The 22,940-nt window shown below is 24.8% G+C and overlaps 1 protein-coding gene across 1 annotated transcript; it reads left to right on the top strand.

The window, feature by feature from the left end:
* Window positions 1-11,840: 11,840 nt before the first annotated feature.
* On the top strand, window positions 11,841-22,312 carry LOC117173294 (dnaJ homolog subfamily C member 30, mitochondrial-like). The gene is made up of 2 exons (XM_033361776.1): window positions 11,841-12,216; window positions 21,099-22,312. The coding sequence occupies exon 2, from the start codon at window positions 21,106-21,108 to the stop codon at window positions 21,754-21,756; it is 651 nt and encodes a 216-aa protein (XP_033217667.1). The 5' UTR covers window positions 11,841-12,216; window positions 21,099-21,105; the 3' UTR covers window positions 21,757-22,312.
* The last annotated feature ends 628 nt before the right edge of the window (window positions 22,313-22,940 follow it).

The following is a 22,940-nucleotide window of genomic DNA, read 5'->3' as shown; positions in this document are numbered from 1 at the left end:
ATAAAATTTATTAATTTTCAAGTAAAATTATTAATCCTTAACATTTTTTTCGAAAATGATCATTATCAGCCGGTTCAGGAAATTTTCTAAAAGAGTTATAATTCTGAGTTATACTTAGATTTAAAAAAACATATTTAAATTTAATTTTATTCTGATTTGGAACAGTGAATTTTCGAGAAAAATGATCATTTTTGGTTGAAATTGGAAATTTTCTGAATCAATTATGTATCATTCTAAATTGAATCCAAGAATTTTCGAAAAAATTACAATTCAGATCTGGAATAAGAAATCTTTTAAAAGAATTATAATTTTGACTTGGAAAAGGAAATGTTCGAGAAGAATTTTAATTTTGACAGAAGAAATTATGTATAATTCTGAACCGGATCCAAGATTTAAAATATATATATAATTCTGGAACAAGAAGATTTCTAAAATAATTATAATTCAGAATGGGCACAGGAAACTTTCGAAAAAAATCATCATTTCGGGTTGAAATTGGAAATTTTCTGATTCAATTATGTATAATTCTGAATTAATTCACAGAATTTTCGACAAAAAATTCTAATTCCGATCAGGAATAATAGAGAAAACCCGTTAAATGACAATTAATTTATTTTTTTCCCGGGAATTTTACAAGTTTTTAAAGAAAAAAAATTCTGTCAAAGTTTGAGCTTAACAGTTTTTTTTTTTTTAGAAAAATTAGTTCAATTGTTATATGTTTCAATTATGATATTATTCCTTTTAAAAATTGTAATACGAAAATCTTTTACTTAAAAAATGCCGTTTTAAAGATTTGAAAATTACACATATATATATATAGAATTTGCAAATTTTTAATTAAGAAAAAAACTATTTAATATTTAGAATCTGGAGTATTTTTTATTTTGCAGGAGTTAAAAAAAAATTTAGAAAAGATTTTAGGAATAATTCAAATAATTTGAAAAGATGTTTAGAAGTTTTGAAAAAATCATAAAAATAATTTAATATTCGCACAAAATCTAAAAGAACATGTAGCTTTCTCAAGATTTTGAAATCAAATTTTGAAGCTTTCTAAGGATTTTTAAAACTTTTTGAAATAAAAAATTGTTTGGTTTGGATTTTTAAAATTTCATTGACCCTGAAACATGTTTGATTAAAACGGTCACACTGCACAAGGAATTATCAAAAATATTTAGAATTCTGACTCGGAAAATAAAAATGTCGAAAATAATTATAATTCTGACTTGAAAAAGTAAATTTGTCAAAAGAATAAAAATTCCGAAACCGGGAAAATAAAAAATTGATCTGAAGAAAACCGGGAATTTAAAATGATTCGTCTGATAGACACACTGATTAAGTATAAAACCTGAAAGTAGGAACTAGTTTTCAATTACTATTTCTTATTTAAATATATTTGAAAATTTAATTACTGCCCAGCTCTAATTGTATTTTAGAGTGGTCGAAATCACTCTAATTAATATTAAGAATGTACTTCTACGAGATTGAATGAAGAATGCGTGAAGAAAAAACCTTATTGAGAAGAAGAAATCCCTCATTTAGCCCTGAAATTTGAAAGTTCGGGATCCTTTTTTCTCAATAGGGATGTGATCATTTTTTCTGTGATCTACAAAGATTGTAAAATGTAAATTAAAATCCTATCATAGTATTGTACTTTGTCCTGAGAGATGATGCGCGTATATTTTTTCAATTTCAACCAGCAAATGTTTTAATGCGAACCGAAGATGAATGAGCGAGTGTGTGAGTAGCATTTCATTTTTGAATTTCGAGCCTGCTAAATGGAGAAAAAATATTCGTTTTTCGTATCTTCAATGTGATTTAAAATCGCTTTGACTTTTATATTTTTATATTAAATAATGTTATCTTCTTGAATAATATTTCAGTTAATAATGATAGAAAATTCTTTAATTTTAATTTCAAATTTAAATGTCCAAAATTGAACTATTCCAAAAAAGGCATGCAAAATTGCATAATTTTCTATTATATACATTAAGTGTTTCAAATTCTTAATTATTAAAAATTGAAGAACTTTAAATTTTAAATCGTTAAAATTATTTGGAAATTTACGATGAAAAATTCTGTAATATTTATGATATAGTTTAGAAATTTCTTCAATTTAGAAGATTAAGATTTCAAAATTTTTGAAGATTGATCTTTAAAATTATCGAGCTCTTGAAGGTTTAAAAATTTTCATTCATGCATATTTAAAATCGAAGAAATTTAAATTGCAAATCGTTGAAATCGAAGTATTTTCACTTTTCCATCTTAAAAATTATATAAATTTAGTTTGCAAGTTTATAAAATTCAAGAGTTTTCAATTTTTTAAATTAGAATTGAATATTATGCGCATTTTAAGTTCTACAAGTTTTACAAGAATATTTATTTATACATCTTTAATATTAAATAAATTTTAATTGAAAATCGTTCAAATTCAAGAATTTTCTATTATGAACCTTCAAAATTAAATTATTTCAAAAAAAGGCCTTCAAATTACAATCCTTCGAAATAAAAATCTTGAAAATTGAATAATTTGAAATTCTCTATTTTCGAAATTTTAGATTTTTCAATCGTAACTCTTTAAAATTGGAGATCTTTGAATGGTAAGTTTTTTTTTAAATTAATGATTTTTTAATTTTTTTAATTTACCATTACAAATTCTGTAATTTTTATGATTTAGTTTTGAAATTTCTTCACTTTAAAAGATGTCGAATTGCAAACTTGACTTTTGATCTTCAATATTATAAAAAATTTAAGAATTTGCAGTAATAAATCTCTAAAGTGGAAGAATTGATCATAAATATCATCAAATTTTAAGAACATTTATTTATAAATCCTAAAAATTAAAGAAATTGTAATTGTAAATCTTAAAAATCGAAGAATTTAACTTTGCAAATCTTTAAAATTCAAGAATTTTTAGTTTTAACTCTTCAAAATTGTAGAACTTTTGATTGAAAATATTTAAAATTGAATAGTTTTTATTTATTTTTTTTTGTTTACAATAGAAAATTATCCAAATTTCAAGTTGCATAAGAAGATTAAGAAATAAAAAAACTTAACTTTTTATCATCCAGGTTTCAAAATATTTATGAATTTGTAAAATTAAATACATTTTAATTTTAAATCTTCAAAAGCGAAATATTTTAATTTACAAATCGTTAAAAAATTGAAGAATTTTTAATTGTGAATCTTCAAATTGAACTATTTTAAAAAATGTTCATAATTACAAATCTTTAAAATAAAAATCTTTTAAATTGAATATTTTTCTATTCTATATTTTCAATATTCAAGAATTTTTAAATTATATCTTTGTAAGTCTTCAAAATTACGGATTTTTTATTTGTAAATGTTTTTAAATTGAAGAGTTTTTAATTTTCAAAGTTTACTATTAACAATTCTGTAATTTTCATGATTTACATTCGAAATTTCTTACATTTGTGAGATTTATAATTGAAAACTTGACTTTTCATTTCCAAAGTCATCTAAATTTAAGAATTATTATTTATATTTTTTATATTTTTGAGGATTGAAATTCCTTAAATTTGGAAAATTTGTAATTGAAAACTTGATTTTTGATCTTCAAGTTCATAAAAATTTGAGAATTTTCATCTATACATTTTTAAAATTTAAGAGTTTTTAATTTTTTTAATTTTAAATTAAAATGTGTACAGGTTTTAAGTTTAAAAATTTTAAATGCTGTAATTTTAATGCTTTGCGTTGGAGATTTCTTCAATTCGGAAGATTAAGAATTCAAAATTGGACTTTTTACCTTCAAAATTTAAAAATTTGTATGTATCTTCAAAATTGAACTGTCATATTAAATTTATTTTTTATAAAAAAATATTTATTATTCGAAATAATACAGTTTCATTCAATTTGAGCTCGTCAAATTTAAAAAATTATAATCTTTTTCAAATTGACCTATTTTCGAAATTTAATGTAAAGTCATTCAATTTCGAGATTTACCATTTTTTTGCAAAACTGCAAAGCTTGTAATTCGAAATTATTAATCATTATTTTCAAAAATATTTTAAAATTTGTTTAATTATAATGAAATTGTTAATTTTTATATTTTTAATGTTGGGAAATAAAAATCCAGAGGCGTGTAAATAACGTATTAAATAATATTTTTCAATCATTTTTTCTCCGCGTCGTTTTTAAACGAAATCTACATTATTTAGAAGAGATGCTTTCTCACCGTAGAATTCTGATTTTAAATGCTGTTTGAAAAATCCCGAAAAAGGGAAGAGCGCTTTTTTTCAAAGATACTTAAGCCCGCTAATGTGGGTTCTTTATTATTTTTTCAAAATTTTTTTTAAATTCCATTTTCGTAGAAGAAACCCCTTGGTTTTGAAAGAAGTGTGTTTAATATTTCTGCTGTAATAGATTTTGCTGAATGTTTAAAAAATGTGTAAAAAGAGAACTTCGCTGAATAATAGAGTAAGTGAAACCTTTTATTCGCAATTTCTTGTCAAATCGAAAATATGAGATTTAAAAAATATATATATTTTCTGACAATTCTGGACCTCTCTTATTTTTTAACGAGTTTACTTTGACAAGAAATTATGAAAATGAATTCTTGAATGAACAAAAGGGAAGAAAAACAAAACATTGAGAGACAATTTTATCATTTAGGAAAAAATGTCTTGCCTTATACAATTTTAAACTGTATATTATGTGGAGAATAATTAGCACAAGTTCTTGACTGTATACTCTAAGGAAAGTAATAATTTGTTATTATAAAAAGCACAAATGTCACTCTACGACACAGATTATTATCAGTTACTTTTGTAAATACATATATCTATAAAACAAACTTGTCTTTTATTTTAATTGCACGCCATATTCTCTTTTTCCGTTTTTATTTCATTTTATTTTAGGTATCACTACTCCTTCCTTCCATAACTCTGGCCACCCCTCTCCTCTCCATACTCTATTACACATTATCCATGCGCATTCATCTAGTCCCTTCTCCCGATATTTCCATACTTCATTTGGAATCTCATCTATACGAGGTGCCTTTCCGATCCCTCATTATTTCTAAAAACTTAACTATTTCTTCCCTTGTTATGCCCTCTTTCTCATCTCTTTCGCTACCATATTTTCTTCCCTTTCTAACTTTTCTCTGTACTCCTCCTAGCAAATCCGAAAATATTTCTTCAATTCTACCATTTCAATTTCTTGGTTTACTCTTTTTCTTCTTTTTCTTTCTCCATTTACTACCTTCCATACCTTTTCTTCGGTCCTAGCCTTCTCCGCCTCTTCCTCAAACCTTTTATTCTCTTCCTCTTTTTTTTGATCACACAACTCAGTATACTCTTTCTTTTTTTTCCTATATTCTTCCCCATTACTTTTTTCTTTTCTCCACTCTCTTAATTCCTGTCTAACCTCCTTTTTTTCTCTTTACAGTCCTCATCCCATCCAGTTCTATTCTCCCCTTTACTAACTTCATTTTTGTTTGTGCACTCTAATCCTCTTTTTCTTTCTCCTATCATTTTTTCCATCTCGTTCACATTTCCCTCTCCCATTTTTCTATTCCTGACCTTTTCTCTAAACTGTTCTTTTCCTTCCCTTGACCAATCCCGTTTTCCTACAATTTTTACATTTGCTCCTCTTTTATTCATATTTCTATTGCTTTTTTGTCCCTTTAATGTCACTATTACAAGAAAGTGATCCGAATCAATATAATCACCTACCTCTAGTTTCTGAACCTTCTCTCTTGCCTCATCATCCGCTATCACATAATCAATTACCGTTCCCCTTTCACCTCCTGAGATTGTATATTCTCCTTTCTCATCTCCCTCTAAATTTCCGTTTAAGATAAACCATCCCAACTCCTCCAAGCTCTTCAACAACTTTTTCCCCTCCCCATTTAGTACCTTATCTTTAGATTTTCTTCATCTCTCTTCTCCCGATTCCCTATCTCCTCTGTCTCCTGTTCTCACATTGAAATCCCTACCTATCATCAGCCTAATCTCTTCTTTATTTTCTTCAATCATTTCTTTAATCTCCTCTGCTTTTTCCTGCATGTCACCGTTCACATAAACCCCCACTAACTTCCACTTCTCTCCTCTCATCTGTACCTCCTCCGTTATTGATCCTTGTTTTTGTTCTTTCCTCTCTTACTTATCTTTTCCTGTTATATATTCTTTTCTTACTCCCATCACCATTCCTCCCATTGCTCTGCCCTTTTTATTCCTCCTCTTTGCATTTTTTAACCTCTTGGTAATCTTCCCCTTACTCTTTCCCATCCCTTTTCATCTATCCAAGTCTCCATCATTATTGCTACATCCCATTGTGTCAAATTTCTCGTAAACTCCCTATCCTTTCTCTCTAACCCTGCTATATTCCTGATTCCAACACTGTATAAAGTATATGTAACGGTTTTATCGAAGAGATTGAAGAAAGAAGTTGAGGGGAAAAAGATAGAGCCACCGAATCAGATAGGGCTTCGAAAAGGAATAGGGGTGATGGGCAACATATATGTTCTGAACTCTCTAGTAAATAAGAGAATTAGAAGGAAAGAAGGGGCAATGATAGCAACGTTTGTGGACTAAAAGGCGGCGTTTGACTCGTCAGACCGAGGCGAAATAGACAAAGTTATCGTGAAAAAGGGGATATTTTTATTTAATATATTAATATCAGACTTGGAAGAAGAAATGAGGAGAAAAGGTTTGGGAGAAGTTAGGATAGGAAAGGAAAAGATATATACACTGGCATACGCAGACGATATAGTGTTGATGGCAGAATATGAAGAAGGGATGGCGGGTTCGATTACACGATTAGAGAAATAATTAGATGGAAAAAAGCTGAATATAAATGTAGAAAAGACAAAGATAATGAGGTTTAGAAAAGGAGAGGAAGGAAGAAAGAATGGATGGGCAGATGGAAGGGAATAAAGTTAGAAGAAGTAAAATAGTTTAAATATTTGGGATATATCTTGCAAACGAATGGAGATCGTAGAGCTCATATAAGAGAAAGGATAAAAAAAGCAGCAGGGGTAATAAAAACAGATATGGTATTAGGTTATGGAGCAGAGATATGGGGGTGGAAAGAAAGGAAAGATATTGAGAGTTTACAAGAAAGGTATATAAGGTGGACACTACGGGCAGACTGGAGGCCACTAGGATATATGGTGAGAGAAGAAACGCAAAGGGATAAATTAAGTATTAGAGCGGGAAAGAGGGCATGGAAATTTGAGACGAAGCTTAGAGAGGAAAAGGGAGGGGAGTTAGGGAGAAAGTGTTTGATGGAGGTAGAAGAGAGAAGAGGGAGGACGATAGAATTAACGAGATGGGAAGAAGAAAGGAGGGATTTTTTAAATGCTAGAAACATAGAAGACGGGACTGGAGTAAACTGTGAGGAATTGGAAAAAAGAAGAAGGAAAGACAATTAATAGAAAGATGGGGGATGATTGAGGATTCAAAATACAATTATTGGTATAAGATGATAAAAAAGGAAGGAGTACCAAAGTATTTAGAAAAGGGATGGGGAGAGAAGAGGTGGACAAGAATAGCAAGATTTAGATTGGAAAACGAAGTAAGTACTGGGAAAAAGAAGAGAACAGAAAGTGTAGAATATGTGAACGGGAGGAGGAAACATGGGAGCATGTATGGGAAGGATGTAGGAGAGGAATGGAAAATAAAGGAAGCTGGCAAGAGAAAGTTGTTAAGATTCTATGGGAGGATGGATTAGGAGGAAATATAGATATGGAACTAGATATAAGACTGTATGTAAATAGTTATAAATAATTGTACATAGTAAGGATCAGATTTAAAAAAAAAATGTAAGCGGTTGTAAGAAATGAAAGTCATGTAAATCCTTAGGGGACACATTATGAATAATGAAGTCAGAATTCATCATAATTAAAAAGTTTCCTTTTCCAAATTAAAAAAAAAAAAGAAAGTAGTTTTTAGAGTAAAATTAGCATTTCAAAGAGGAAATATTTCTGAACTATGATAGAAAATTTGGTTACATTGTTCGTTTCGAATTTATATATTTTTTTCAGTTAAAAATTAAACTCTTGTTACAAATTACTTTTTTTATTGAAGATTCATAATTTGAATTAAAAATTCATCCCTTTTTAAAAATGTAATTGCTTTCTTGGAATCAATTTTTAGCTAACAATTTACCTATCCAAGTAGAAAATTTAACGATTTTACAGAAATTCCATTTTTTATTTGCTAAGAATTAGATTTTTTATGGAAAATTCAATTATTCTATTTTTTGTTGAAAATCGATCCTTTTTTAATGAAAATTCAACTATTTGGATGAATTTTTAAAAATAAAATAAATAAAAATTTGAAAATGTAATTACTTTGTTGAAAATCAGTTTTTTAACTAAAAATTTAACTGTTCCAGTAGAAAATGTAAAGAATTAGCAGAAAGTAATTTTTTTTTTGTAAGAATTAGAATTTTTACGGAAAATTCAACTATTCTGTTTTTGGTTGAAAACTGATCTTTTTTAATGGAAATTCAACTATTTGGTTAAAAATTGATATTTTTATTGAAAAAATTAAATTATTTGTTTGAAAATTTATGTAATTAGGCGGAAATTGGTCCTTTTTTGTAGAAAATTAATCTTTATAGTTAACTCCTTCTGGTAGGTATAACATTCAAATATTCCAGTTGAAATTTAATCATTTTAATTCAAAATTGATCAGTTTGGTTGATAGTTCATTTTTTCCACTAAAAATTTAACCTTCCTACTTTGAGTTGAAAATTGACCTTTTCTTGTTAAAAATTCAACAATTTAAATAAAAAACTTTTTTTAAAATTGAAAATCCAAATATTTCGCTGAAAATTTACGTATTTTAAAAAATTATACTTTTCTGGTGAAAAATTAATATATTTTTTTAAAGTTGATCTATTAGGCTGGAAATAATATTATACTTGGTTGAAGGTTGAACTCTGGTTAAGAATTAATTTTTTTGGTTGATGTATTATCATTTTAATTGAAAATTTATTTCTTTGGTTGCAATATGATCTATTTGATTAAAAACTTCCATTTTCTATGGATGAAAAGGAATTTTTTGCCTGAATCTAAAAATTTTCTTGAAAATTTATTATTTTTTTTTTTAATAGAAAATTATTATTTTTCAAGTGAAAATGAAACTATTGTTCCAGCTGAATATTAATTTTTTGACTAAAAATTTAATAATTTAATTTGTGGCGAAAAAATTATCTTTTTCGTCAAAAATGCATCTTTCTTGATTAAACATTGAGTTTTTTAATTTAAAACTTAATTATTTAAGTTTATGTTGAAAATTAATATTTTTTATTAAAATTTTTTAAATTGAAAATTCAACTATTTCAGTTGAAGATTCATTGTTTTAGTTTAAAACTCCATATTAGAATATTTGGTTAGAAATGTGTCTTCTTTAATTGAAAATTCAACCATTTCGTTAAAATTAATGTATTTTGTTGAAAAATTGTTTGTTTTTTTTTGTAAAAAACAAATTTTTTTCTAAAAGTTAATCTTATTGTTTGAAAAGTCATCCTTTTGAATAAAAGTTCAACTACACAAATCAGTTGAAAATTCATAATTTAATTTAAAAATTTATTTATTTTGCAATTTTTTGCTCTGTTGTCGGGAAAATTGAAAAACTTCTGACAAGAAAAACGGGGATGAATTTTCAACCAAAGATATGAATTTGAAAACAAAAGGATGAATTTGCAACCAAGAAGATTAATTTTCTATTAAAATAGATAAACTTTCAACTAAAAATATGAATTTTCAACCAAAAAATTAATTTTTAACAAATTAGTTCAACTTTTAATCAAGCTGTTAAATTTTCAACCAAAAAAGAGTTGAATTTTCAACAAATAAATATGAGTATTTAACCAAAAAGATCATATTCAACCAAAAAGGTTGATTCCCTACTAAAATAGTTGAATAACAATAGGAATTCAATTAAAAATAGGAATTCTCAAAGAAAAAATGTAATAGTTAATATCAAAAAACAAGATCTGAAATTAAACTTAAAAAAGCAGTTGAGCACTTTTCAAAAAAATATTTTTTTTTCACTAAATTATTGAATCTTCAAGAAAAAAAATTTCTATGAAATTAATTAAATTATCAACAAATAAATATGAACTTTTAACAAAAAAGATCATTTTTAACCAAAACGGTTAATTCTCCAGAAAATAGTTCGATTTTCAGCCCAAAAATACGAATTTTCAACTAAAATTATGAATTTTTAATCAATTCGTTCAACTTTTAATCAATTAGTTAAATTTTCCACCAAAAAAGAAAAATTCTTGACGCAAAATGTAATAGTTGATACTATAAAAGAAATCTATCTGAATTTAAAATAAAAAAGACAGTTCAATTTACCCAAAAAAGACAACATTTCAACAAAAAAGTTTATTTTTCCTCAAATAAAATTTTGAATCTTTAAATCAAATAATTAATTTTTCATAAATTAATTCAAATTTTAATTAAGCAGTTGAATTTTTCATCATAAAACATGAATTCTTAGCAAAAAATGTAATAGTTAATGATATAAAAGAAAATTATCTTAATTTAAAAATTTAAAAAACCCAGTTGAATTCATTCAAAAAAAGGAGACTTTTCTTCAAAATATTTATTTTTCAACAAAATTGCTGAATTTTATAGTCAAAAAGACGATTTTTTTACACCGCAATTTAATTTTCAAACAAAAAATTTTTTTTAACAGAAAAGATCATTTTCAACCAAATAATCGAATGTTAAAGCCAAATAGACAAATTTTCAACAAAACAAATGAATTTTCAACCAAAAACCAGTTAAATCTTCATTTAAAAAATTTACTTTCAATATAAAAAATAAATGAATTTTCAACGAAAGATTTAAATTTTCCAAGAAAAAGGATGTTAATTTTAAATTAAAAAAGAAATATTACAATAGAACAGATCAGTTTTGAACCAAATAGTTCAATTTCAGAAAAAAAGATGAATTTTTTATGAAAAAAGTGTATGTTCACGAAACGTCAGCAAAATTCGTACTTTTGTACACGATTGAAACCCGTCTTTTATTTTCAATGTATGGGATTCGATCCATTTTTGCACTAGTTTGCTAAAATCTTCGTAAAAAATAATTTTTTCTGAAATGTATTTGAAAAATAGTTTTTATTATTAGGAACTATTTAATGAAATAATCAAATAATTATTATTATTTATTACGAATACATTAGAAAAATAAGGTTTTGTCCCATGATTTGTTAGCTTTCACCGAAGTGAATTTAGCTGATGGTTGAAGTATAAATACTTAATTGTAATTTATAAGAATTTACTATTAAAAAATCAAAAAAATAGTCAAGATTCGAATAACATTTGAATTTCCCGCGCTCATTTCAAATTTTTAGTCGTCTGGCGCCATTTAGCGGAATTTCATACTTTCGACTCATTTCACGATAAAAAGCGCCACAAACACATCAAGACGTAAAATTGTACATTTTGAAGAATAAAATCACTTTTTGGGCAGTGACGTTAATTAAATTCTCGAAAAATGATAAAAATTTGAAGAACTGAAGCAAGTCAAAACATAACCTAACTTTTATTTTCGAAAGGATATTATCGTTGATGATACCGAAGACTAAAAAAAAAGGAGAAAATAAAATAATTAGGAAATAATATTTGTTCATTGTCTATATTTTTTATTCCAAGCTTTTACAAATGAGATAAATAGTCCAGTTCAAAAGCTTCTTTGACTAGGCAATATCGACCTCCGTCATGTTACCCTTTTTCACCAATCAACTGCTCTCTTTCATAAAGATTTGATGAAAGCTAGAACGTGGTTCGTCAACTTACAATATGACAGATTTGTTTAAAAACTCCTGGAATTTGTCATCAACACAGCTGATTTCCGTTCGATCAAATACGTGCAAATTCGTGCCTGTCAAATGGAGATCGATTTTAATCATTTTAACCAAAAATATTAATTGTCCTTTTTTGTCAGTCTGTTGAAATGTGTTTTCCTAGGGAGGGAAAGCATTCTAAAAACAGGACAAAACGTGCAAAAACTGATACGAGTTTGAACTTGTTTTAGGCCGTTGACCCTGAGTTTTGGGGTTAGGAATCCAACTAGATTGACAAAAATCGCAGAAAATCGTTTATTTTCCGAAATGATGTGCAGTAGAATTTGCGATTATTTTGAATGGGTTGGGAGAATGAATATTTAAAAGAATTTGTTACGTCGATGGTGTTATAACCTTAGCCTGACCACAAATCGCGATTGAGTTGGTAAGTAGTTACATATATTTTTGCAATATTATAGATCATATGTTCCAATCTTATATAAAATGCTTACTTTAATTTTTTTTAATTATTGAAAAAAATTATTCGACTTTTGGAAATATAAATAGATGTTTATTGGAGTAAAATATAACCTCTCTCTCATATAATTTTGATTGGTTAAAAGTTAGCTTTTTTTGTCAAAAATTCGTCTTTTTGGCTTCAATATTTCACACTTTGGTAGACAATTCAACTATATTATTGAAAATTCGTTTATTTTGGTTGAAAAGTGAACTCTTTTGCAAAAACTTCAACAATTTTGTTAAAAATGTATCCTTTTTGGTTAGAAATTCCTCGTAAAGGCTTCAAAATTCAAGTATTTTTGCAGAAATTTCAACTATTTGGTTCAAAGTTAATTTTTTTGTTAAAAATTGAACTGTTTTGATCAAAAATTATATTTTTTTATTGAAGGTTTAGCTTTTTGGTTTCAAATATAACAGTTTGGTTGGAATTTTCTTTCTTTTTTACTGAAAACTCTATCTTGTTTGAAAATTAAACCGATTTGAAAAAAATTCATCTTTGGTTTTCAAAATTTAACTATTTTTGGTTTAAAGTTCATTTTTTGGTTTCAGATTCCATTTTTTTGGTTTGGAATTTTATTATTTGGTTACAAATTTAAATATTTTTTGAAATCTCGAATTTTTGGGTTGAAAATTCAACTATTTTTGTAAAAAATTCGTCCTTTTGTTTTGAATATTTAACACTTTATTAGAAAAATCACCTATTTGTAAAAATTATAATATTTAATTTGATTTAATTTAAATAATAAATAATAATAATGAATAAATATTTTATTTTATTATAATTTTTGTAAAAATGCACCTCTTTTTTGTTGAAAGTTTCACTGTTTTGTAGAAAATTCATCGGTTTCTGTTGAAAATGTTGAGATTTTGGTATAAATTTCAACTTGAAACTATTTAGTTTAAAAAATATATATATTTTTGTTGTTGTTGAAAATTCATCTGTGGTTGAAAATTGAACTATTATGTTCAAAAATCGTTTTTTTTTTTATGTTGAAAATATTCTTATATTTTGTTGAAAATGTATCTTTTGGTTTTGATTATTTAACTCTTTAGTTCAAATTTATACTATTTGTTTTAAAATTTTCGTTTTTAACTTTAAAATTAAACTGTTTGCTTGTAAATTAACTATTTGGTTAAACATTCATATTTTCGTTAACTTGCGTTAACTTTTTTTATCAAATTTTAACTATTTTGTAGAAAATTTCTTTTTTTGGCTTAAAAATTTACCAATTTGGTTGGATTTTCGTTTCGGTCAAAAAATAATTTTTTGGATGAAAATTATCTCATTGTTCGTCGTCTTTTTCGGTAGAAAATTAATTATTTGGATGGACATTTAAATATTTTGTTGAAAATTGAACTATTTTGTTGAAAAATCGTCTCTTTTTGGATTAATTTCAACTGTTTTTGATGAAAATTAAATATTTCTCTTTGCTGAAAATTCAAATGCTTGCTTGAAAGTTCAACTACTTTGTTAAAAATTAATTTTGTTGTTTTATATTCATTATTTTATTTCAAAATTAATGTATTTTATTGAAAATTCGTCTTTTTCGGTAGAAAATTAATCTCTTTGGTTGAAGATTCAGCTATTTTATTAGAAATTCGTCTTTTTTGGTTGCCTTCAACTTTTTTTGATTTGAAATTAATATATTTTTCAGTTGGTATGTATGTTGTGGTTTAAAAGTCCCTTTCTAGGTTGGTAGTTTTTTTTGTTTCTTGACTGCAAAATCTTTTTCCAATAAAATTCTTTCTTGTTTAAAAATTCATCTTTTTTGGTAAAAATTTAATCATTTTAGTTAAAAATTCGTCTTCTTGGTAAAAAATTTATTTTTGTATTAAAAATGCAATTGTTTCATTTGAATTCACTTATTTTGTTGAAAATGGAATGTTTTCACTTGAAATTTAGCAGTTTAAACCGTTTTAAACTTATTTTCATATAAAATTCACATTAATTTTATTTTAAAGAAATTATCCCCCTATTTTCGTGAAAAATGTCTTTTATTTCCCCCGTTTTTCAGCTCATTGTTGCCTTTGAAGCCTCTTATTCAAATTATTTTTAAAAAATTTGTTAATTCAGAAAAGTGATTTCTACTTTATCTACAGTTGCGGTGATATTTTTTTTTACATTTTTCGTTTAACATTTACCTTTTTCTCTTGAAATTTCAACTACTTGCGTTTTAAATCGAAACGCTTTTGTTGAAAATTAATTTTCTTGTTCGAACAGTCGTTATTTTAATTGAACATTTACCTCTATTTAAAGATTCAACTATTCTATTTGTGGTTCAAATTTAATTATTTTTTATTCAAAATTAATATTATTTATTTAAAAATAACCTATCTTTTTGAAAGTTCATGTGATTCAGGGAAAAGTCTTATTTTCTCGAAAATTAATATTATTGATTGAAAATTCATATTTTTTTTTAGAAAATTAATATTATTGGTCGAAAATTCATCTTTTTGGTAGATACAAAAATCAACAATTCCACTTGAAGATTTATCGTTATAGTTAAAAATTCATTAGTGTTGTTTAAAGTTAATTTTTTTTCAACTGAAAATTTAACTGTTGCATTCTGGGTGCAAATTGACCTTTTTTAGTTCAAAATTTAACAGTTTGGATGTAAAATTGTCTTTTTAAATTGAAAATTCATTTATTTCTTTAGAAATTTCCGTATTGTTTCCGTTAAATCTTCATAATTTTAGTTGAAAATTCATCTTGTAGTTTAGAAATAAATTTTTTCTTGATTAAAAAATAAGCTCTTGTTGAACATTATTTTTTTGATTGAAGGTTCATTGTTTTAAATGAAAATTCATTTCTTTGTTTGAAAAATGAGTTATTTTATTGAAAACTTACTTTTTTGGGATGAAAAGGAATTTTTTACCGAAAATTGAAATATTTTATTTAAAATTTGTTTCTATTTTGGTTGAAAATAATTTTGTGTTTAAACTGAAAATACTATTCCAGTTGAATATTCTATAATTTTAGTTAAAGATCCATTTTTTTAGATGAACATTTATTTTTTGACGGAAAATTTAATTATTAAATTTTTGGTTGAAAAATAATCTTTTTTAGTTTAAATTTCTTTCTTGGTTTTTTTGTATAAAATTCAACTATTGCAGTTGAGGATTCATCATTTTTAGTTAAAAATTCGTCAGTTAAGATAAAAGTTTTTTTTACTAACAATGTAACTATTCCATTTTCTGTTGAAAATTTTTTCTTTTTCTAATTCAAAATTCAACTATTTGGTTAAAAATTTATCTTCTTGGATTGAAAATTCAACTATTTCGTTAAAATTGATGTATTTTGTTCAAAAATTGTATTTTTTGTAGAAAATTAATCTTTTTATTTGAAAATTAATCTTATTGCTTAAAAATTTATCTATTTGGCTTAAAATTCCACTATTCCAGTTGAAGATTCAAGTATTGTTCTCAAAAACCGACTTTTAAATTAATTTTTAACGGAAAATACAACTTATCTATTTATGGTTGATATTTTTTCATTTTTTATTGAAAATTCAACTATTTGGTTGAAAAATTATCTTCTTTATTTAAAAATTAAACTATTTTTTTGAAAATTTATGCAGTTTGTAGAGAATTCTTTTTTTTTTTTAGAAAATTAATATTATTCATTAAAAATTCATTAGTTTGGTTGAAAGTTAATATTTTCAACTGAAAATTTAACTGTTACATTTTGTGTGGAAAATAGACCTTTTCTAGTTCAAAATTTAACAATTTGGATGTAAAGTTGTCTTTTTTAACAGAAAATGAATTTATTTCTTTGTAAATTTACTTATTTTGTTAAAAATCGACTTTTTTGGAAGAAACTAATTTTTTTCTTTGAAAGTTAATCTCCTTAATAAGACATTTTTTTGGCTTGAAAATTCAAATATTTCAGGTAAATATTTATAATTTTAGTTGAAAATTCATCTTGTAGGTTAGAAATAAATTTACTTGACTGAAGAATAAACTCCTTGGTATACATTTTTTTAAATGAAGATTCGTAATTTAAAAAAAAAATTAATTTCTCTGGTTGCAAAATTAATTATTTTATTGAAAATTTGCTTCTTTGGGGATGAAAAGGAATTTTTTACCGAAAATGGAACTATTTTATTCGAAATTTGTTTCTTTTTTAGTTGAAAATAATTTATTTCTTTAACTGAAAATGAAAATACTATTCCAGTTGAATACTGTATAATTTTAGTTAAAAATTCATTTTTTGTGAACATTTATTTTTTGCCTGAAAATTTAATTATTAAATTTTTGGTTGAAAAATAATCTTTTTTAGTTGAAATTTCTTTCTTGGTTTTTTTGTATAAAATTCAACTATTCCAGTTGAGGATTCATCATTTTAGTTACTAAAAAAGTAACTATTCGATTGCCTGTTGAAAATTGATTTCTTTTTCTAGTTCAAAATTCAACTTTTTGGTTAAAAATTTGTCTCCTTTGATTGAAAATTCAACTTTCTTTTGAAATTTACTTATTTTGTTAAAAATCTACTTTTTGGAAGAAACTAATTTTTTGCTTTGAAACCTAATCTCCTTGTTTGAAAATTCTTTTTTTTCGATTGAAAATTCAATTTTTTTCGTTAAATATTCATAATTTTAGTTGAAAATTCATCTTGTAGGTTAGAAATAAATTTATTTAATTAAAAACTTTTTTATCGAAAATTTAACCATTTTAATCAAAATTTGTTTCTTTTTTCTCGAAAATCATTTTTGTTCTTAAACTGAAAACACTATTCCAGCTGAATATTATATAATTTTTGTTAAAAATTTGTCTCTTTTGAATGGAAATTCAACTATTTCGTTAAAATTTATGTATTTTGTTCAAAAATTGTATTTTTTAGTAAAAAATTCATCTTCTTGTTTAAAAATTCCAAGTATTTCAGTTAAATATTAAAAGTTTTCGCTGAAAATTTATCTGTTTCGTTAAAAATTCCACTATTCCAGTTGAAGATTCATAATTTTATGTGAAAATTGATTTCTTTTGTAATCATTTGCTATGCTGTGTTAAAGGATGTTTAGAATGAAGGACGTGATTTAAAATAATTTATTGCGTTTTGCGACAAATATAAAAATGTTACTTTTATATGTTACTTTTTTATTAGGTATTTATTATATATTTATTATCATATTATTGTAATATTATATATTATTATATTTATTATATATTTATTTATTTCTTTATATATTTTCTTATATATGTTACTTTTTACTTTTGACCGGGAAAATTGAAAAATTTGACCAGGAAACGACCAGTAATTTGAAATCTTCCGCTGAATCGGCACCCTTAAAAATCAAATAAAATGCCAATTTCAATCTAAAAAATTGTTTTCAGGTAAAAAATTAATTTTCCTCGTCCACTGAAATTGAGCTTGCCCTCATTTTACATAAAAACTAATTAATTAGAAACTTTATTTTTTTATGGAAAGAAATTTTTTTAGCGAAACTTTAACCTTTTTGTTTGAAAATTAAGCTTATTGCTTACAAATTCAAATATTTCAGTTAAATATGTATAATTCTATTTAAAAATGAATTTTTTTTTGTTCAAAATTCCGCTATTCCAGTTGAAGATTTAAGTATTTTTCTGAAAATCCGATTTTGTTGTTGTTAAGAATTAATTATATCCAACTATTTGGTTAAAAATTGATATTACTTATTTGAAAATTAAACTATTTTTTTGAAAATTCATATAATTTATGGAGAATTCTTATTTTTTGTTAGAAAATTAATATTGTTAAGTAAAAATCATATTTTTGGTAGATATAAAAATTACAATTCCACTTTAAGATTCATAATTTTAGTTGAAAATTAATTAGCTTGGTTGAAAGGTAATTTTTTCAACTGAAATTGTGTTTTTTAACTGAAAATTAATTTATTTCTTTGGAAATTTACGTATTTTGTTAAAAATCTACTTTTTTGGAATAAATTAATTTTTTTCTTTGAAACTTAATTTTCTTGTTTAAAAATTCTTTTTTTGGGGTTGAAAATTCAAATATTTTAGGTAAATATTCATAATTTTAGTTGAAAATTCATGTTGTAGGTAAGAAATAAATTTACTTGATTGAAGAATAAACTCTTTTGTATGAAATTTTTTTGATAATTTTAAATAAAAATTCATTTCTTTGGTTGCAAAATGGGTTTTTTTATTGAAAATTTACTTTTTTGGGGGTGAAAAGGAATTTTTTAGCGAAAATTGAACTATTTTATTCAAAATTTGTTTCTTTTTTAGTTGAAAATAATTTTGCTCTTCAACTGAAAATACTATTCCAGTTGAATATTTTATAGTTTTAGTTAAAAATTCATTTTTTGACTGAACATTTAATTATAAAAAATTTTTAGTTGAGAAATAATCTTTTTTAGTTAAAATTTCTTTCTTGGTTTTTTTTTTAATTCAACTATTCCAATTGAGGATTCGTTATTTTAGTTGAAAATTTGTCATTTAAGATAAATATTAATTTTTTTACTAAAAAAAGTAACTATTCCATTTTTTGTTGAAAATTGATTTCTTTTTCTAATTCAATATTCAACTATTTGGTTAAAAATTTGTCGCCCTTCATTAAAAATTCAACTATTCCAGTTAAGGATTTATCATTTTAGTTGAAAATTTGTCAGTTAAGATAAATATTAATTTTTTTACTGAAAAAGTAACTATTCCATTTTTTGTTGAAAATTGATTTCTTTTTCTAATTCAAAATTCAACTATTTGGTTAAAAATTTGTCGCCCTTGATTGAAAATTCAACTATTTCATTTAAATTGATATATTTTTGAAATATTTTTATTTGTTGTAGAAAATTAATCTTTTCGTTTGAAAATTAATTTTATTGCTTAAAAATTCAAGTATTTCAGTTAAATATGTATAATCCTATTTAAAAATGAATTTATTTGGTTCAAAATTCCGCAATCCCAGTTGAAGATTTAAGTATTTTTCTGAAAATCCGATTTTGTTGTTGTTAAGAATTAATTTTTAACGGAAAATTTAACTATTCTAATTGTGGTTGGCATTTTATCATTTTTGATTGAAAATTCAACTAATTAGTTAAAAATTGATATTACTTATTTAAAAATTAAACTATTTTTTTGAAAATCCATATAATTTGTGGAGAATTCTTATTTTTTGTTAGAAAATTAATATTGTTAAGTAAAAATCATATTTTTGGTAGATATAAAAATTACAATTCCACTTTAAGCTTCATAATTTTAGTTGAAAATTAATTAGCTTGGTTGAAAGGTAATTTTTTCAACTGAAACTGTGTTTTTTAACTGAAAAATAATTTATTTCTTTGAAAATTTACGTATTTTGTGAAAAATATACTTTTTTGGAATAAATTAATTTTTTTCTGTGAAACTTAATTTCCTTGTTTAAAAATTCTTTTTCTGGGGTTGAAAATTCAAATATTTCAGATAAATATTCATAATTTTAGTTGAAAATTCATCTTGTAGGTAAGAAATAAATTTACTTGATTGAAGAATAAACTCTTTTTTTATGAAATTTTTTGATTGACGATTGATCATTTTAAATAAAAATTCATTTCTTTGGTTGCAAAATGAGTTTTTTGATTGAAAATTTGCTTTTTTGGGGGTGAAAAGGAATTTTTTTAGCGAAAATGGAACTATTTTATTCAAAATTTATTTCTTTTTTAGTTGAAAATAATTTTTCTCTTTAACTAAAAATACCATTCCAGTTGAATATTCTATAATTTTAGTTAAAAATTCATTTTTTTATGAACATTTATTTTTTGACTGAACATTTAATTATTAAATTTTTGGTTGAGCAATAATCTTTTTTAGTTAAAATTTCTTTCTTGGTTTTTTGTTTAAAATTCAACTATTCCATTTAAGGATTTATCATTTTAGTTGAAAATTTGTCAGTTAAGATAAATATTAATTTTTTTACTGAAAAAGTAACTATTCCATTTTTTGTTGAAAATTGATTTCTTTTTCTAATTCAAAATTCAACTATTTGGTTAAAAATTTGTCGCCCTTGATTGAAAATTCAACTATTTCGTTCAAATTGATATATTTTTGAAATATTTTTATTTGTTGTAGAAAATTAATCTTTTCGTTTGAAAATTAATGTTATTGCTTAAGAATTCAAGTATTCCAGTTAAATATTTATAATTTCAGTTAAAAATTCATCTATTTGGTTTAAAATTCCACTATTCCAGTTGAAATTTCTGTTTTGGTTTTTTGTTCAAAATTTAACTACTTGATTAAAAGTTGGTCTCCTTTGATTGAAAATTCAAGTATTTCGTTAAAATTAATGTATCTAGTTCCAAAATTGTATTTTTTGATTGAAAATTCATTTATTTGGTTAAAATTCTAATATACCAGTTAAAGATTCATAATTTTATGTGAAAATTGATTTATTTTGCAATTCTTTGCTCTGCTGTGTAATGAAGGTCATTTTTTAGTTGAAATTTCTTTCTTGGTTTTTTGTTTGAAATTCAACTATTGCAGTTGAGGATTCATCATTTTTAGTTAAAAATTCGTCAGTTATATAAAATGAGGAGAATATAAAGAGTTCTTTCGGGTTTACATAGAAATCTAGATTAGATTAATTAAAAATGATTAAAAATTAAAAATGATCTAATTTGTTGAAAATTCAACTTTTTTTAAAGTAATTATATCAATAATTATATCAATAATAATATCAATTTATATTTTTTGTTTATATATGTTACTTTTGTACTTTTGACCGGGAAAATTGAAAAACTTGACGAGGAACGGACCGGTAATTTGGAGTCTTCCGATGAATCGGCACCCTGTAAAATCAAATAAAATTCCAATTTCAATCTAAAAAATTGTTTTCAGATAAAAAATGAATTTTCCGCGTCCACGGAAATTGAGGTCGCCTTTAACATCATTCAGCTGCTGCATGTCAAGCAGTTCAAGACCCACAAATCACTACGATACCCTCCAAGTTGAGCCTAACGCGACCCAGGAGGAAATAAAAACCTCCTACTACAAATTGACGAAACAATATCACCCGGACGTGAACAAAACCGAGGAAGCCAAGGGACAATTTCGTAACGTTTCCGAGGCTTACGAAATTCTTGGGAATTACAAGGCTCGTAAAAAGTACGATCGGGGAATTGTGGCTCGAGGAACGTCCACTCCAATCTACAAGGAAGAAAAGGAACATCCCCACATGGCTTTTTACAAATCGCGAATGGACAAGTATCCAAAACCGGTTCGAACATCAGACTCGAAAGTTTACGATTTCGATGCCTGGACTCGTGCCCATTATGGACAAACTTTGAAAAAAACCATACATAAGAGAGAAGCGAACAGGGAGGCACAAATAAGTAGAGACAATATGCCAATAGAGGGCAAAAAACAGTTGGCGGATTTTCAAATTACAATTGGATTCGTGATTATCCTCGTTTTTTCTATCTTCTTTTTAGAAGCGAGAGAGAACTTTGATATTGTTGTTGAAAATCCGGAGAAAAAAAGCGAGAACGAAAGTTAACGGTGAGACGAGAATTAGATTGTTAATGTAATTAGATCACACTCTGTAATATATTATATAGTTTTTAATTTTGGAGATGCGAGCCCGCAGTAGAGAGATTTGTTATTCGATCATCTTTGAGGTGTCACATTTTGTTAGAATTTAAACAATTTGGAAGCAGTCAGTATTAAGATTCTTCTGTGACTTCGAAAATTCAAATTTAACTGCAAAATTGTTGGAAATAAATAAAAAAAAAAAGAGACAAGAATCCAGTGATTAAATTTGGAGAATAGGCTCTGGATTTTTTAAATTCAACTTTAAAATAACAGCATTGAGCGATTTGATTATTGGATTGTTTTGTTTTTTATTTACGAAAATTTCGTAGTGAAATTTGAATATTGGACGCTAAAGAAGAATTGACATTTTGATTGATTCTGAATTAGTTTCTTAAATTTTAACTAAAACTGTCTTATTTATTTAGATGTCCACTTTTTATTTATTCAGAGTCTCACAGTGAATTCGCCTCCACTTTGTACATAATACGGATGCTTGTTAAAATAAAAATATTTTATTCACATGTAAAAGACTTCGGTTTTCTGTAAAAACTTATCATGACAGACTTACTTTATTTTATTATAAATTCGTAATATTTTCGTCAACTGTGTTGTTGAAGGTTGGGGTATTTTTGAGTTAAAAATGCAACGATTTTGGTGGAAATTCGAGTATTTTATTTGAAAATTTAAATTTTGTATGAAATTTTAACTATTTAGTTTAAAAAACCATATATTTTGTTGAAAATTCAACTATTTTGTCAAAAGTTCGATTGTTTTTTATTAAAAAATAAAATCATTTTTGGTTTTGTATTTTAGTTAAGGAATCTTCTTTGAAATTTTATTTGGAAATTCAAACTTTGATTGAAACTTCGAGTATTTAGTTAAAAAATTATCTTTTTTTTTAAATTCTTATCCTTAGGTTAAAAACTCAACTTTTTAAAGTAAACTATTTAAAAAATTCAAACTTTGATTGAAAATTCAATAATTTCGTTAAAAAGTCATCTATTTTGTTAAAAATTAAACTATTTTCTTTGGAAATTCAAATTTTGGTGAAAAATCATATATTTTGTTGAAAATTCAACTATTTTTTTGGAAATTTCATTTTTTTATTAAAAATTAAAACCATTTTTGACTTAAATTTCATCTAAAAAC

This window comes from Belonocnema kinseyi, chromosome 5 (assembly GCF_010883055.1).
Source record: "Belonocnema kinseyi isolate 2016_QV_RU_SX_M_011 chromosome 5, B_treatae_v1, whole genome shotgun sequence".
Taxonomy (NCBI): domain Eukaryota; kingdom Metazoa; phylum Arthropoda; class Insecta; order Hymenoptera; family Cynipidae; genus Belonocnema; species Belonocnema kinseyi.
Note: the sequence above shows the minus strand (reverse complement) of the source record. Positions and strands in the feature narration are given on the sequence as shown.

What these genes read in the sequence shown, in the direction of transcription:
- LOC117173294 (XM_033361776.1), top strand. Translation starts at nt 21,106, where the DNA reads ATGAATTTTCCGCGTCCACGGAAATTGAGGTCGCCTTTAACATCATTC.